Here is a 17769-nt window from a genome sequence, read left to right as displayed (position 1 = left end):
AAAGAATGACATAAAAGAGATTGTATCTTTGTTCAGGGAATGAAAATGTTCCTCTTTTCCTTTGTAGGTGCTCACATTGGTGTTGGCATCAGCGGTCAGGAAGGAATGCAGGCAGTCTTAGCCAGTGACTATTCATTCGCACAATTTAGATACCTCCAAAGGCTTCTCCTTGTTCATGGAAGGTGGTCCTATTTCCGAATGTGCAAATTCTTATGCTATTTTTTCTATAAGAATTTTGCATTCACACTTGTGCATTTCTGGTTTGGTTTCTTCTGCGGCTTCTCAGCCCAGGTTGGTAAAAAAAAAAAAAAAAAGCACTTTTCTTTCTTTTATTACATCCCCCTGAATTGCAAATGACTGTTCTTCATGGCTCTTTATTGGTAGAGAGCATTTTTGTATATGTCTAATACAAATCACAATATGACAAATAGGTAATTTATAGTTGACTTGAGGTTTAAACACAAAACAATATACATTTATCTGGAATTTTATTTATTTGTTATATATATGTATATGTAACCAATGAGTACTCCTTCTTGAGCATTTTAATTTTTATTGAAATATTTTGGTATGATCGCTCATAAACTTGATGTGGAGCTTTAATTCATAACAGAAGACTAAGAAACACTAACAAGAAATGTTGATGTATCTCTTTTGGGAAGATGGTCACTCACCCAACACATTGACTGTATGTGGGCTGAGAGCAAATAAGTTTTATATTAGGGAGAGATAATTGATACCTTGACATCAAGGCTGTTTGACAGCACTTCATCAGATAAAAATTGATAAAATAGATACTGTTTGTAACAAAGAAGAAAAATTAGCAATTGATAAATTAGGAATTAGGATTCTATTTTTCTATCTATTCATATCCATTTTATATTTTTATTATTTTTTAATGGTTATTTATGTATTTTGAGAGAGACAAAGAGAGAACACAAGCAAGGGAGGGGCCAAGATAGGGAGAGAGAATCCTAAGCAGGGTTTGGGTTGCCCATGCAGAGACCGATGCAGGGCTCCATCTTACGAACCATGTGATCATGACCCGAGCCAAAATCAAGAGTTGGGTGCTTAACCGACTGAGGCACCCATGTGCATCTACTCATATCCATTTTAAAAGATAGTTATTTAGGGGTGCCAAACAGGTGCCTATATAAATAGTGGTTTCACACATTTTTCCCTTTATCTGTGAGGTTGAGATTTCTTAAAATGAGGCAAACCTATACCCATTCCTAATGTTCTCTTTTAAGGATAATATACCCAGAACTAAAAGCAGACTATGTTAATATTTTTGTTGATATTTTTTGTAATCTCCAGACATTGAAGTAAAGCAAAATCTTGATTTTAGTTTTTCAAAAATTTAGTGCTCAGTTTTCTTAGCCTTAGTTCAGAGAAGGCTGGAGAGGGACTTACTTGCTCATAATCTCACCTTGTCCAACAAAAACAAATGTGAGAATGTGGCCTGTGCCTTCCTAGGCTGGAGACTTCTCCTCCACGTAAAAATGAAGCAAGACTATTTGCTAAGCCGTGCTTCCAAGAGATCCAGCTTTCATAGTGCAAAGGTTTGGGGGCTTTTGAAAAATCACTGAACTACGGAGGGATGCCTGTACTCTCATTTAGGCCTCTTAGGATACAGAAGAGTGGTCAGTGATTTGTGTTTATAGACACATGGAGCTTGGATAGCAAGTTTACTTGCCAGAGTTTTCTTTGTTAAACTGTGAAGTTGGAAACTAATGTTCAGTGACTTTTAACCTCTACATTTAGGTGATTTTCTGCTCTGCTTTCAAGATCTGATAAAACTTGTCAGAGTCAGACGTTAAGCAACTAGATTTTCAATCCTGTCACCAGTATTTACCTTTTGAAAGAGAACAGCAAGAGAGAACAATGATTGTTCTAAAAACCTGAGTATCTGATGATTAAAGCCAGTTGTAAGACACCCCACTGGTCTATGATTAGGTTTCTTAAATGTTTGGTTCAACTTAGCATATTTCTTGTCTGTCTTCCTTCCTTCCCTCCTTCCTTCCTTTCTTTCCCTCCCTCCCCTTCTTTCCCTCCCTCCCTTCCTCCTTTCCTTTTCTTCCTTCCTTCCTTCCTTCCTTCCTTCCTTCCTTCCTTCCTTCCTCCACCAAAATCTCTAGTTAATTGCACAATCTTTACTTGACCATGGTCAGTCCTGACTGACCCTCTGTGTGCTTTCCTGTGCTGGTTAGTTGGGCTGGACCAGGAGCTATCAAACTTGAACATGCATGGGAATCACTTGAAGGGCTTTTAAAGCACAGCTCCTTGGGCCCCACCCAAGTTTCTGATTCAGTAGGTCTGAGGTAAAGCCCAAGAATTTGCATTTCTGACAGTTTCACTGGGAGATGCTGATGTTGCAGGTGGGGGACCATATTTTGAGAACCACAAGACTGGCCAATATAGAAGAAAGTCCAAAGGTATGTTTCCTTGAACTCAGAGCCCGGAATGAACTCCAGTCTGCTGACTTTTTGTTTAGTCCATGCTAGACTCCATTCACCTTTCCTGAGGAGGAGGGGCCAGTTTAGCAAACAACTTATCACCAAAATAGAATTTTTCCAGAGGGCTTAGAATCTCTTTACCCATCCTACAAAAGCCTTCGCCCCTGAGGTTATACATGCACTAATACAGGGTCAGGAAAAAAGGGGGGTCTGTTTCAGGTCAGAGAGTTGCTTTTCTCAGTTTACCTAGGCTATTGTGTTTTATCCAGCTTACCATAAGCTTCATGAGGAAAGGAAGCATGTCTGAATCATCTGTACCATCCATAATCTTGAATGGAACCTGGCATATAGAAGCATCTGGCCATTTCATGTTGTTGGGTGTTTCTAGAACCTTTTGTGTGCTTGAGGTAGATGCAGCAAGGAGAGTCATTCAGATATGCCTCCAGTCACTCCTTCAGGTTGCTGCTTCCTCTCCCTGAACCCAGGGCCGCCTCTGCAGGCTCTATGTCTGGTCCATGTAAATGTATACAGTCTGACCAGCATGGTGGGAGAGGGGCTTGTGTCTTAAGATCTCAGTGTGATTATGGCATTGATTTCAGAATGCAGAATGATGTTTTGTGTGTGTGTTGTATTGGGTTAATATGAAGTTAATTGGGCCACAAATGATGTATTTCTTAATTATTTGTATATTGCTTCATTATAGGAAAAGCAGTGGATTTCCAGGTTTATTTTGTTTTGCGTAGGTTTTGGTTGATTTAAATAGAGCAGGGAAAATCCTCTTTAGGCAGAGGAGCAATCACCTCATAAAACCACTTGAGCTACTGAGGAAGAATCCTGGACAGCTATCTATTTTGCCCTCATTTTTGTGATGATTTGATCAAATTGGGACCCAGGCTTAGACTTATTGAATAAGATCCATTGGTCTCACTATTTCAAACTTTCATTCATTGGATGACTATTTACTAAGTCCCTGGTATGTGTCAGACTGTGGTTGTCTGCTGGTGCTTGTATCCCAGGCATGGTGAAGGATGTCTAAGAGGTGCATTCTTAGTGGACATGGCAAAGTGTGATCTCACAAATTTTATTAGCTGTCCACACAGTGGAGAATTCAAGGTTCTATTTTCAGACTTGTCAGAGAAGTAGATAGGCTTGTCATGAGAGTGGCAAGTAGTAATTTGTAACCTTCTGTTGGAGAGGAAAAGGCAGCAAGTCAGTGACAATGCTCGTATAATGGTGTCAACACTATGGTGTCATCTTCTAAGTGGAATCATATTGTCGACACTAACAAGTAGAGATAAAAGCAAATTGCAATTATAGTTAACACTTAAGTAGCACTTAGTATGTACCAGGCATTGTTTAAATTTTTTGCCTGTATTAGCTCAATATTTGCAATAACCATATGAAGTAGGTTATATAATCATGGTCTGTATCAGCTATTTTTAAAATACTTTAAAAAAGTTTAATTGTGATTAAAAACACATAACATAAAATTTAAAACACATCTTAACCATTTTCAAGTATAGAATTCAATGGTGTTAAGTACATTCACAACAGTACATTGTGCAACAGATCTCCAGAAATTTTTCATCTTGTAAAACTGACACTCTATACCCATTGAAAAAAAACTGCCCATTTTTCCCTCCCTCCAGCCACTGGAAACCTCTATTATACTTTGTGTTTCTATGAGTTTGACTGGAAAATGTGAAATGATCCATGTTTTTGTTCACCGATTCTTTCTTCTGCTCGGTTGAGTCTGTTATTGATGTCCTCCATTAAATTCTTCAGGTCAGTCTATATTCTTCAGGCTAGGATTTCTGTTTGTTTGATTATTTCTCTTTCTTTGTTGAACTTCTCATTTTATTCATGCATTGTTTTCCTAATTTCATTTAATTGTGTGTTCTTATAGTTCGCTGACCATCTTTAAGAGGATCATTCTGAATTTTTTTTAGTTCATAGATCTCCATTTCTTTACATTCAGTTATTGGAGCTTTATTAGTTTCCTTTGGTAGTGTTATTTACCTAATTTTCATGACCTTGATTCTTTGAGTTGGTATCTGCACATTTGAGCAGGTGGTCTCCATTTCTATACTTTACAGGTTTGCTTTAGCAAGGAAAGACAGCTCAGCTCCATTGGGGTACCAGATGGGTCAGCTGGCAGCATCTGTGGGCAGGTGGGGCTTCCTCCAAGTCTCTAATCACTTCTGTGCTCTGAGGTCAGAGGGACTGTCCCTTGCTGGGCTCTTTGATTGGGCAGCGCTACAGGCTAGGATCTGGAATTGTTCATGTTTGAATGAGGTCTCGGGCTATGCTCCCTGACCAGATGGTACTATTGGCTAGATCCGGTGTTCATGCAGCATTGTAGGCAAGGCTTTGTGATTGGGTGGGGCCTCGGCCTATGCCTTGTGATTAGGTGGGCCCACAGAGTGTACTCCCAAATTGGGCTGGGTAACTGTTTGGTCTCCCTGATCAGATAGGACTGCAGGCTGTGCCCAGGATTGGGTGGGGTCACTGGCTCGGCTCCCTGGCAGGATAGGGCTGAAGGCTGTGTTCAGAAGTTGAGCAGTTCTGCAGGCTGAACTCTGCTAAGGGTGGGCTTGTAGGCTGGGTTCCCTGGCTGGGTGATACCAAGGACTGGGCTTTGAGGCTTCCTAGGGTCACTATTCAGGGTCCCTGGTTATATGGGGCCATGGTGAACTATCAGGGGGAAAGGCTGCTGGCTTGGGTTCCTGCATAAACAGGGCTGTAGGATGGGCCTCAGGGATATCTGGGGTCTCTGGTTGGGTGGGGCTGGGGGCTGTACTCAGCAGTTGGGTGGAGCTGTGAATTTTCTTCCCTGTCTAGGTGGGATCATAGACTGGGCTCCATGGCAAATACAGCTCATTGGCTGGGTATTCAAATCAGGCAGAACTGCCAACCAAGCTCCTCGACTAGACATAGCCACAGACTTGGCTCTGCCCTTGGCAGAATCCCCAGCAGGGATCTCTGCTCCAGTGCTGCTGTAAGTAGGAATGAGGTCCATTAATATCTGAGTGCTGGTTATCATAAGCCTCACCTCCCATCTCCATCTCCATCTGATCCTCAGTGGTTGAGCCCTGCAGATTCCCCCAGTAATCCCCACGAGGCAAGACCTGAGTGGGACTATTAGGAAGTGTCATGCAATGCTGGGGGAGCTGGATGTCCTCCTTAGGTTGTCTTTTTCCCACTGGAGAAACCATAGGCCCAAGGGGCTGTCTTGGTAAGGCACTGTGCTAGCCTTGTGGAGGGGGGTGTGGTCACTGTGGAATTGCTCCTCTTGCCCATCTAATGTGGTATGCTTTCGCTTCAGGTCCTGGTTCTGGGATTTTCACATTGGTGTCTTGTCTGTATGTAGGTGCTTGTTGGTATTCTTGTCAGGGAGACTGAAGGTGGGGAGGATTTGCATTGCCATCTTGATGACATCACTCCTGAAATCCCTTTTTTTTCCAGAGAGCATTTTTGTGGCTTCTGCCAGTTCTCTGGGGATACTGCCTACCTGAGACCTTTTTCTCTGTTCCAGGACTTTTTGAATTTGAATTGCAAACTCTGATGAATATCATTTGTGGTTCAAATTTTCAGAAGAAACTTTTTGTCTCTTCCTTTAGCTAGTGCCAAGGTTGACATAGGCAGCCCCTTTTAGTGTGAAGATTTGTTCTTCCTTCACTTTCACACTAAGGATTCAGGCCTTTGCTACCTTAGTTTTATAAGAATGTTAATTCCCGGGGCCCCTGGGTGGCTCAGTCGGTTAAGTGTCCGACTTCAGCTCAGGTCACGATCTCATGGTCTGTGAGTTCGAGCCCCGTGTCGGGCTCTGGGCTGATGGCTCAGAGCCTGGAGCCTGCTTCCGATTCTGTGTCTCCCTCTCTCTCTGCCCCTTCCCCGTTCATGCTCTGTCTCTGTCTCAAAAATAAATAAACGTTAAAAAAAGAATTAAAAAAAAAAAAAAAGAATGTTAATTCCCCATGTGGTCTAATCTTGGCATCAATAATGATGCCACAATAAATAGTATGTTAAGAGTCAGATTTTGGGGCGCCTGGGTGGGTCAGTCAGTTGAGCATCTGACTTTGGCTCAGGTCATGATCTCACAGCTCGTGAGTTCAAGCCCTGCGTCGGGCTCTGTGCTGACAGCTCGGAGCCTGAAGCCTGCTTTGGATTCTGTGCCTCCCTCTCTCTGCCCCAACCCACTCGCATTCTGTCTCTGTCTCTCTCCAAAATAAATAAACAAACATTAAAGATATATATATATATAGAGATATATATAGATATATCTATATATATCTATATATATATATATAAGAGTCAGTGAGATTTGGTATTGTTACCCAAACTCATTTGGCATGGAACCCCATTTTTCCAAGCAATTTGCATATTGTCCTCAGAACAGATGCCATACAGAATCTACTTTGGGAAATTCTGGAATATATATCTCTATGGCAATGGTTGCAAAAACAGACATCACCCTGCTACTTATCCTGGTTCCATTGTTTTGGAGTCAGGAAGATGTATGGAGGACAAAATGATTCTAAGAATATTATCCCCATTGGAATAAACTATTTATATGTTTCTCCCTTTTAAAAACTTCTATTTTTAAATTAACTCTAGTCTACTGGACAAAACAGCCTTCTTTTGTATGCTAAAATGGGGTGTTTACATTTAAACTTCTGTAGTCTTTTCCAGTATTCTTGGTTTTTTTCTGATTATAAAAATCATTACATGTGAATATATATCAACTTTTATATATTGGAGACCATACTCTTTGTATCTTTCTCATTCAAAAAAGAAACAAAAACAAAACAAAAAACCAAAACCTGGGGCACCTGGGTGGCTTAGTTGGTTGAGCATCTGGCTCTTGGTTTCAGCTTAGGTCATGATCTCATGGTTTCATGCGTTCAAGCCCAGCATTGGGCTCTGCTCACAGCATGGAGCTTGCTTAAGATTACTTCTCTCCCTGGGTCTCTGCCCCTCCCCCACTCATGCTGTCTCTCAAAATAAATAAACTTTAAAAAACAAACAAGAAGACTTATCACATTTTGAGAAACACTTCTGGTTTTACATTCTTTAAAAAAAATGTTATTTTTGTTAATGGCATTCTGAAACATGGACTTATTATAAATCATTTGACAATTCTGATTTATGAACATTTAAGTTGTTTCTATTTTAAGTTCAATAATTCATTCCTTCCCCATAGCTGTGAGTCACACAACAATGTCAAATTGCTAATAGGAGTATTTGTTTACCATCTTGGAAGAGAAAACAAAATGATGAATAGGACAAGTGTCCTACCCACCTGGAACTCATTTTCTCATCCAGGGAATAAAGAAATGGATGAATAGGTTCAACAGAAAACTATAATGGAAGTTAACATGAGAACATGGGAAAAGGAGAAATGTGTGAGGATCTGGCTTGGTAAATCTCAAGTGAGCCTATGAATATTTTCAAAATTCAATGGAGGTCTGAAGGTGTTAAGTCTTGCTACCTGCGGGGATTTAGGGACTAGCTTGTATAAAGGTGTGAGTCAGTAGAGGACTAGGAGAAAAGCCCTTCTCTCATAACTGAACACTTTCCAACTGACCTGAAGAGTAGTTGAATTTGAAATCTCTTTTCAATTTCTAAAATTCCATTTAAAACCAACTCATTTAGAAACACTTTAAAAACCACATGGCATTGGTGTGTGTGGGCATCTTAACAGTAGTATGTATAGCAAGACATGTCTTGTAGAAAAGGTGTCATGCCACTATGACGATGAGGCCTGTGCTGTTTCCCAGCCCCACCCGCGTGTGTGTGCCCTGGTGTGCTAGCAATCTGGGGACTGGCTGTGAGGGTGACATGGATATGGAACTGGGAACGGTAGGGACTGTTGTCTTTACCATTCCCTGTCTTTCTCTAGAAGGTCCTGATTAGCAACAGGTTTAACTGAAAAATCTTTTGGCTTTTTTTCTTTGCCCTGTTTTCCCAAAGACAATATGCTGCAAATGAGGCAACTGAAAATAAAACAACATATTTGGGAGAGACACTAGTCTACAGAAAATGAGAATTTTTAAATAGGGGACATTTTTTCAATGATGCTTCTTTCCCCCAGTTGAAATCATGTAGTTGGCTAGGCTTCAAAGCCATGCATTGGGTGATACAGCTTTAGTAGCCCCTACACCTATTAGATAAACACTTACTTCCAGTCTGTCAGTGAAAGCCATTTGAGATCTTCCCACCTCTGCCATCTCTCTCTTATGTTGCTTCAGTGGAATTGAAAGATCCACGGTGAAATGGAGCCAATAGTAATAAAAATTCAGGAGCCTACCAGATTTCAGAATAGCAGGCATGAGTTTAGAGGCCCTTTCTTGGGAGGCCCGACCCCCAGTCGCTTGTCTGTCCAGTCCTGACAGGAGTGAGGCTCACACACACATCCTCTGACACACCAGTCTAGAGTCTTTGAATTTTCATTCATTTAACAAGAATAAACTGAGGGCCAGTTGAGGGCCAAGTTCTCTCCAAGGATACCAGAATGAACCAGAGGGATGCAGTTCCTACCCTTAGGGAACTTACAGTTTGGAAATGATTTTATTTTCATAAATGTGAAACTGATGTTGAATAACTCCATAGTCACTTTTGATGGAAAATTAGAATTTTTCCACAAGACTTTTTTTTAAAAAAAAATTTTTTTTTTTCAACGTTTATTTATTTTTGGGACAGAGAGAGACAGAGCGTGAACGGGGGAGGGGCAGAGAGAGAGGGAGACACAGAATCGGAAACAGGCTCCAGGCTCTGAGCCATCAGCCCAGAGCCTGACGCGGGGCTCAAACTCACGGACCGCGAGATCGTGACCTGGCTGAAGTCGGACGCTTAACCAACTGCGCCACCCAGGCGCCCCCACAAGACTTTTTTTGAATTAAATTTGTCATGGATGAGCCACATCTTTGGGGCCAACCCTGTCTAATCCCAATATGATTCATAAGCACTTCAGTACTCCTTTCCCGCACCTCTCAATAGATTGCTTTGAAGTAAGCCACTCTGCAGCTGAAAACATCGATCAAATGTAAACAGATTGTGCTTTCTTAGACACAGTGTTGACTTTTAAAAACACCAGTTTAATTTCTTAATGAAATGACATGTGCTCTTTCTTGACTACGTTGGCCTGTCTCTGGGGGCCTGGTGAATTTTATCCAAGATCTTATTCTCTGAAGATAGCTCCAAGAGATTCCCATCAATGTCCCATCCTGGTAGGTGGGCTGGGGCAGATGTGCAAGCCAATCCAGCTGTGGTGTGCAAAGCTCCAAGGGGCTGGGGATGGGACCATTGATTGCCTGTTGGATGGTGGTAGCCTTAGGACATCTCAGATGGATGTTGATGTGATACAGGCTGGTTTGTACTTGGTTTGTGGACTTTCCCCTGGTTAATTTCAGTGCCTGCCTCTGTTGTGGTTGCTTTGGGACACATGGGGAAAGAATCTGCTTGGGAAGGACTACACTCCTTTCACTTGCCTTGCTGGGTGGACTTTCTTTGGGGAAACAGCTGGGACACAGAACAAAAAGTGTCTGTTTTGTTGAAATGTAGAATCTTTACTCTGTCAGGGAATGTTACAGATATTGAGTCCAGCCCCTCCTTTTACAGAGGAGGAGCCTGAGCCCTGCAAGATCTGAGAATCAGTGGTGTGTAAGGCTGGGACTGGACTCCACATCTTCTGACTCTCTCTTCAGTGTTCTCTCTACTATGTTTGATAAGTGGGCTAATTGTCATAGACTTGGAAGAGAGAATGGCCATAAACTCTTTCCTTCAAAAAATGTTTTCACCCAACCCCTAGTCAGGCAAATTGTTTGCTTTACTTGATATCTAAAGGAGAAATATCTAACAACACTCAGTACAATGTGACTATGAAGAGAAAATCCGCTCTTATTGAGGGAGAGAGCTAATGTCTTGAGTGGTGTCTCCCAGAGCTTAGGCCCTTAGAAAGGGCAGACTGCCTTCTGGAATCATCTAGAAGCTTGAGGTAATTTTTTTTTCTTTTGCCAGCAAACACTTCTACCAAACTGCCTCTGAGAGAGAATTTAAATATAATCTATCCTGGTGAGATTTCCAACAAAGTGTCTGGATCAGAGGAGTTTGGATAAAGGTCAGAGAAAACTCTAAACTGAATCACGGACCCTTTTTTAACAACATGCATTATCCCAATCTGTTATCAAAGCCTGCATGGCTTTCATGGAATCCACTGTGGGCCTGTCTACACCACTTATATGAGTAACTTATTTTAAAAGCACCCTATACCTCAGGATTTTTAAGAAAGATGAACCATCCCCCACCAGGGACAGAACCAAAAAATAAAAACCACCCCACCATTGGTTGAAGTCCTATTTAGGAAATTCACGTCTGCAGCTATGCAACTACTGGCACCGGTACTCAAGGGGTGATATTATCTGATGATGATTTATCATTGTCAGTGAGATACAGAGCTGTGTATGTTTTGTTTTATTCTGCTGTGATATGGAAACAATTATCTTGTCAAATCAAGAAAAACTTTCGTTCTGTCAAACAATATAAGAAAACTCAAAAAATTTGAAAGTGAAATTTTAGAGTGCGACTAATCTCCAGGCTTTGATGACTTCATGGTTGTGGTTACCTGTGAGTCCATCTCAACCTGGCATGGTGGTTCCTTTCCCCTTTGCCTTCCAGATGTGCTCTGTGGAAAACCTGGGGAGGGGTGGGTGCTTAGGCTGGGGCCATTCTTCCTGGCTCCTGCTAGTGGGTTTCTGTTAATTACACAAATCAGTAACAGATGTGCTGAGACTGAGCCCCTCATACTTATTCCTCAATGGGTTTTCTTTAAATGAAAAATATTTTTTAAGGCCGAAAAGAAAAATATAATTATATAGTTTTCCTCTACAACACACAGCAAAAGGCAGAGGGGAGGTACATGGTAGTCTATCCTGTCATTTGAACAAGGAGCTAAGCCAATGGTCTCAGAGTAGAAAGCCCTTGGTAGGTGTTTAAGAGCCTTATTAAGGTATATTTAAATGTGGTTTTCTACAAATCACAGATTGTGTATTCCTCAAGCTGTTAGATTGTAATTTGTAGCTGGAGTATTTTTACTCTATATAAAATGGTTGATAAGGTTGATAAATTGCTTCCACAAAGAAGGGAGCAAGGAGAAGCTTTCCTTAAGGAAAACGGGAAAGTTGGAAAAATGGAGAACTCTTTTCTCCCCTTTTTTTTTTCTGATCTGTGAAGAGACACATGTTTCCAAACAGACTAGTGGTATCTCACAGAAGCATGGCTTTTATCTCTTATTCAGAGTATTGGACATGGGAAAAGAAAATTTGGAAGTGGGGGGGGGGGGTATGGCTGCCCCTAGGAGTCCAAGAGCCCTAGGACAGATACTTTTACACAGAACTTTTGTTTATAATTTGAGTCACCCAAAATCAGAGTGCTGCCGCCATTTGACTGGTCTAGTCTCAGACCAGAATGCTTCCCACATCAGAGGCTCCAAAGTAGCCATTTTCCCTCCTTTCTCTACCTCCTCCATCTCTTGGGGGCATCTGGGCAACCTACGTGTGTGAGCATGTGTGTTTGAGATGGAAGTGGTGGAGATAGGTGGTAGAGGGCTTGAGCATGTCTTGAAGGGGAGAAGCCCGGATGAGTTCCATGTGGGTTGTCATCTGGGCTAGTGTGTCCCACCCAGCTAGTCCTAGTCACCAGAGAGGGACTTAAAAACTTTCTGAGGTTATCTAAGGACCTTAAGGAGAAGAGGAACGTATTTACTAGGATAACCATTTAAGTAGTTAGAGATCTGTTATAAGAAGCAAAGAAGTCTATTGTAGAAGAAATACTGCTTATGACTTTAATTTTTGTGGCAGCCCCTAAAGCCTAAACTGTGTTAAGCCAGTGCACATCACCCAGGAAGGTGTTGTTTTGTTTTGTTTTAGTTTTTTTTTAATGTTTGTTTATTTTTGAGACAGAGTGTGAGCAGGGAAGGGGCAGAGAGAGAGGGAGACACAGAATCTGAAGTAGGCTCCAGGCTCCAAAGCTGTCAGAATGGAGCCTGATGCAGGGTCAAACTCATGAACCGTGAGATCATGACCTGAGCTGAAGTCACATGCCCAACCAACTGAGCCACCCAGGCACCCCTGGAAGGTGTTTTTTTTTTTTTGTTTTTTTTGTTTTTTTTTTTTTTAGGAGAATGACTCAGGTTAACACATTTTGGTAGAGCCTGAGGCAAAACTAGAGCTGAAGAGTGATTGATATAATTAAGTTTTCATAAGGAAGATGCTTATCAAGATAATTCATTTCCTTTAAATCTTGTCCTAATTTTCTATTGATTTCATTAATATAGTAGTTTATTATAAAAAATAAATGTGGCTGTAGCAATAAAGAATTGTATTTTCATAATTATAATTAGTGGAGAAATATACCTTTTTCTTTATTCATTAAACCTACCACTCAAAGCTTGGAACCTTGAATGCTCCTCCCTCCTTCCCTTCTCCTTTCCTCCTCTTCCTCCCTTTCTCCTCCCCTCCCTCCTTTCCATATATGATAAAGGTGTTCACTAACTGAGCACTCTCTGTCAGGTGCTGCTGTACTGGCATTTGTTCATTTGGTTGAATATTAAAGGCCTCCCTCAAATCCCCACTTTATAACTTAGGAACCTAAGACTCAGAGAGACTGAGTATGTTACTGAAGGACACACAGTTCTGTTGTCTGATTCCAATGCCCTTACACTTAACACACCAGCATCCTTGTGTTGCATATTTGCCACGTACCAGGCACTGATGTAGGTTCTTGGGCCCCCACAGATGAATAAATCCTATAACATGATCCCAAGGAGCTTTCAGCCTAGTAGGATGGGACTAGAAATCAGTGCATAGGGCCTCCTGTGTGGCTCAGTTGGTTGAGCATCAAACTCTTGATTTTGGCTCAGGTCATAATCCCAAGGTCGTGGGATCAAGCCCCACATCACTCAGTGTGGAGCCTGCTTGGGATTCTCTCTCTCTCTCTCTCTCTCTCTCTCTCTCTCTCTCTCTCCCTCCCTCCCTCCCTCTGCCCCTCTCCCCCACTTATACATGCCCTCTATCTCACATAAATAATTGCAAGTTGAATTATGAAGCAGTGAGGTATGTGTCATGGGACCACCAAGGAGTGGCCTGGAACCCGAGCCTAGAGGGTAGGAGTGGGCAGGGCTCAGAAAGGCTCCCTGGAAGATCTGTTCCTGGGCCAACCCTTCCAGATCAATCATAGTGAAGCAGTTGAGGAATAAGAAGATGGGCATCCTAGAAGGGAGGACATCAGGAGGAAAGTCACAGAGGTAAAGGGCTGGGCAGAAACACAAGCTATGTGTAATGGTTAAGTCAGTGGGATTTGGGGCTTAAATTGATGTGCGGTGTTGGAGAGAAGGAGAAATAGCAGATTTTTGGCTGGGGCTCTGGGATGAATATAGCAGTGTCAGAAACAGATACAGGGAACATAGGAAGAGGGCCTGGTTAAGGTGGCGTGAGAATGAGTTAAAGTCTGGACATACTGAGTTTGAGGAGCTGTGCCACATCCTTGGGTCAACATTTAGTGGCAAGTTAAACATGTAACGTTTACAAAAAGTTGTAAAGTAATTAACTCAGCAAATATTTATAGAGACCTACCATTGACAATGTTCTAGGCACTGGAGTTACAGATGTAAATAAGTCTCTGTTGCATGGAGATTATATCCTAGTGGGATAAAGACAGATAATAAGGAAGTAAATCAGTAAGAAAATTTCAGAATTGTCATTGAAAAAAGAATGGGGTCATGTAAAAAGTCTCATGGAGTTCAACCTGAGTGTTCAGAGGAAACTTTCATATGGATACTCTGGGGTTAAAGTATTCCAGGCAAAGGGCATAGCAAGTGCAAATCTCCTGAGGTAGGCAGGAATGAACCCAGTCCTAGAGAAAGGTAATCAGTGAAGCTGAGGCTGAGGGAGGGGAGGGGGTGTGGTGAGTGAGGCTGAAGAGGAAGGCAGCCATGGGATCAGGAAATGCTTTAGGCGTCTGGGAAGAGTCTGGATTCCATCTCATGTGAAATGGGAAGCCATTGGAGGGTTTGGGCCTGGGTAAATGCTAACGTTATCATTTAAGATGACAAAAACCAGCATACGAATTGTATTTCTTGTATACTCTCAACCAAATAAAGCAGTGTGAGGAACCGGCCTTTAAGGAAACTTGCCAAAGGATACCATGGATAGAGAGAAGTGGCTTCATGTGGTGGTCAGTGTTGTGAAGGCTGAAGTTAGAGTCCCAGGGTAGGAACATGGTCCTGGCACTTGCTCTGCCAGCAGTTCTCAAACCTTTGTGATCTGAGGACTGGATCTATCGATATTCATCATATTAGAAATTAAAAAGGAGAAAACATTTAAACATTCCTTTTAATTCATTAAAAAAATGAACCTGTGACATGTTTACCTAAATGACATATTTTAATGGAAAAAAAAAAGATTGTATTTTCCAAAACAAAAAACAAGTTAGTGAGAAGAGTCATTTTTTATACTTCATTTCTTACTATTGGCACTACAGGAGGCAGCTGGGTTCTCATATCTGCTTCTGTGTTCAGTTGGTTATGATATCACAAGTCATGTACACTCATGGGAGAATGACAGTGAAAATGAAATATACATAACTGCTTAGTATCATTGTGAAAATAGTCCTGACATGTGGATCTCCTAAAAGTTCCCTAGGCTACACTTTGAAAATCTTTGTGTTGGGGGATGACGTTGGACAGTCTCCTAACCTTGATGAGCCTTAGTTTCCCCATCTTTAAATTGAGGTCTGCTAATAGTACCAATCCCATAGGGTCTTTGTGAGGACTTAACGAGTCAGTATATGTTGAACGCTTAAAATAGTGCCTGGTACATAGCAGGTGCTCAGTAAGTATCAGCTAATTTTATTTTTGTTACTGTGATTCTGAGTGGCAGTAAAAAATCTTCCAAGAAATTGCAAAAACTCATTTAAATTTTATTTTTACTGACCCTTCCCTTCCTGTCCTCTCTTGTTCCAATTATTAAATGAGGTTTCAAATCTGATTACCAGCTTGCAAATGCCACTGCCAAATAACTATAGGTTTTAATGCTAACCTGTTTGTAGTAATGATGGCACTTTGTGCCATAATTTCCCAGATTCTTTCTTTCTTCCTAATACCTGAAATCATCTCTTCTCAGCTAGTGGAAGCTGAATGGTGGAGGAGGTGGAGGAAGAGGTGATTTTACAGCATCAGTTTCTGCCTGGGGCTATAAGACTTCAGTTTGACTGCTTCTCCCCTCTTACATTTTCCACTGTAATCATAACATGAATTGATATATCGGGGAATGAAATTCAGATGTCATCATCAAATAGTTGATTTGTGTCAGGGTTTTTGTTTTGTTGTTGTTGTTTGTTTGTTTCTTGATAGGGGCAAGCAAAATTGTCAATCTTGGTTTCACAATGGAATTACCTGGGAAATTTTTTAAAACTACCAATGCCTAGATCATCCCACCCCTCAAAGACAGTGAATGAACTGGCCTGGAGTGTGATATGGGCATCAGGATTTTTAAAATCCTCCCAGTGTCCAAAGTATCACCAGGTAATGACTAAAACAAAAGTCCACATATTTCCTTTTTTATGGTAAAATATAATGAATCCACAGAGTGTGTAATACTCAAATGACAGCTTAACAAATTGTTGTAGGACGAACACCCATGTAGCCATCATCCATTTCAAGAAACAGAACTTTGCCAAACCTCCAAGGCTCCCCTTGCTTTTTCTCAGTTATACTCTTTTTTCAACTCTTTAGAGATAACCATTACCTTGACATTGTATCATCACTTTGTTGATTTGTTTTAAAATTTTCCCATATGAGCATGAATCCTTAAACAACACAGAGTAGACTGACACATTTTTGAATTTTATTAATATGGAACCATACTTTGGCTGGCTTCTTTTGCTCAACCTTCTATATTTTTAAAATTCATTTGTATTTTTTTAAGCTTATTTATTTTGAGAGAGAGTGCGCATGCGCACCAGAGAGATTCCTAAGCAGGCTCCACATTGTCAGCATGGAGCCTGACATAGGGCTCAAACCCACAAACTGTGAGATTATGACCTGAGCTGAAACCAAGAGCTGACGCTTAACCAACTGAACCATCCAGGTGCCCCTTGTGGTGTGTGTGTGTGTGTGTGTGTGTGTGTGTGTGTGTGTGTGTGTGTGTGTGTGTGTGATATAGGTGTAGTTCCTTGCTTTTCACTATTCTATAGTATTCCATTATATCAATATACCACAATGTCTTTCTCCATTCCACTCCTCATGAATGTTTTGGTTGTTTCTGGTTTGGGGCTATTATGACCCGTGCTGCTATGAGCATTTTCTTGTCTCTCCTGGTACACGAAGGCAGATATTCTGAACGTGTATCTAGAAGTGGAATTGTTGCTCATCCGAAGAAAGCGAAGAGAGGCCAAGCAACAGTTCTGGTGGACTTTCAGGGTAGATAGGAGTTGGTGTGTGGGACCCTGTTAACATTCCCGCTCTGGGCTGGGTGTCTGGAAGTGTGTACTGCTCTGAGCCACAGGCCCTGGGAGTGTTGATGGTCTGTCTATAGGAGGCAGCTGAGAAGCTCATCATCATTTGTTTCTGGTTGTTGCCTAGGACTAGAAGGACAAGTTTCATGCCCATCAAGGGTAGAGATCTTCATGAAACACATTGCACTCTGGGCTGGGACCCAAGAGAAGCCTCTTGGCAATAGGGTCACAGGCTGCACTATGACAGGACAGCTGGCTGGTCCCCCAAACATCAAGCCTTCTATCCTCAGCATCTGCTAGAAGGAAGCAAACAGTCTCTGGAGAAAGAGAACATTTTCCTAGACCTTAAAGTAGTTCTTAAGTTCTGATTCTCTCCCTGATCTTAACAGGCAGTTTCCTTCTGTATTGTTAGTTCATTGATGTTTTGATAGAGATGTGCTTTGCTTTCTTTTTTCTCAACTTTTTTTCGTTATCTTCAGTGGGCAGTTTGTTATAAATCAATTGTATGGCACATGCCCTCATCCTATATGAACACTGAACACCGTAAACCCAGGCTTGTTTCGGAGACCTCTGCTAAAATACCCTGAGGGTTAGGGTATTGATGATGAGCTAGCTCTTCCATTCTTTTCTCCAGGGAATGATGATGAGCTAGCTCTTCCATTCTTTTCTCATGGTTGTCTGAAGCTCTGGGCTACTGCCCTGCCATTCTGCAGGTTTTCTTTTGCCACATTGAGTCTGCGATCCTCCAGATGGCTGTTGGTGTTCTGTGTTACTTTGCTCCAAGCGTGGACATAGGCTGGGG

At 41.6% G+C, this 17769-nt stretch overlaps 1 protein-coding gene across 6 annotated transcripts in view; it reads left to right on the top strand.

Moving 5' to 3' along the window:
• The window catches only part of ATP8B4 (ATPase phospholipid transporting 8B4 (putative)), a 285304-nt gene that overhangs the window by 240094 nt on the left and 27441 nt on the right, over positions 1–17769 (top strand). For 5 of the 6 annotated variants that reach the window (XM_086710646.1, XM_086710645.1, XM_086710643.1 and 2 more), the window contains one exon: positions 68–291. The exons of the other annotated variant lie outside the window; for it this stretch is intronic. In XM_086710646.1, the coding sequence (XP_086566772.1) occupies positions 68–291 (224 nt within the window). The remainder of the gene's footprint in view (positions 1–67; positions 292–17769) is intronic. 6 annotated transcript variants of the gene reach the window in all.

The sequence above is a fragment of the Puma concolor genome, chromosome B3 (assembly GCF_028749965.1).
Source record: "Puma concolor isolate L17-30 chromosome B3, mPumCon1.1.hap2, whole genome shotgun sequence".
NCBI classification, from domain to species: domain Eukaryota; kingdom Metazoa; phylum Chordata; class Mammalia; order Carnivora; family Felidae; genus Puma; species Puma concolor.
Note: the sequence above shows the minus strand (reverse complement) of the source record. Positions and strands in the feature narration are given on the sequence as shown.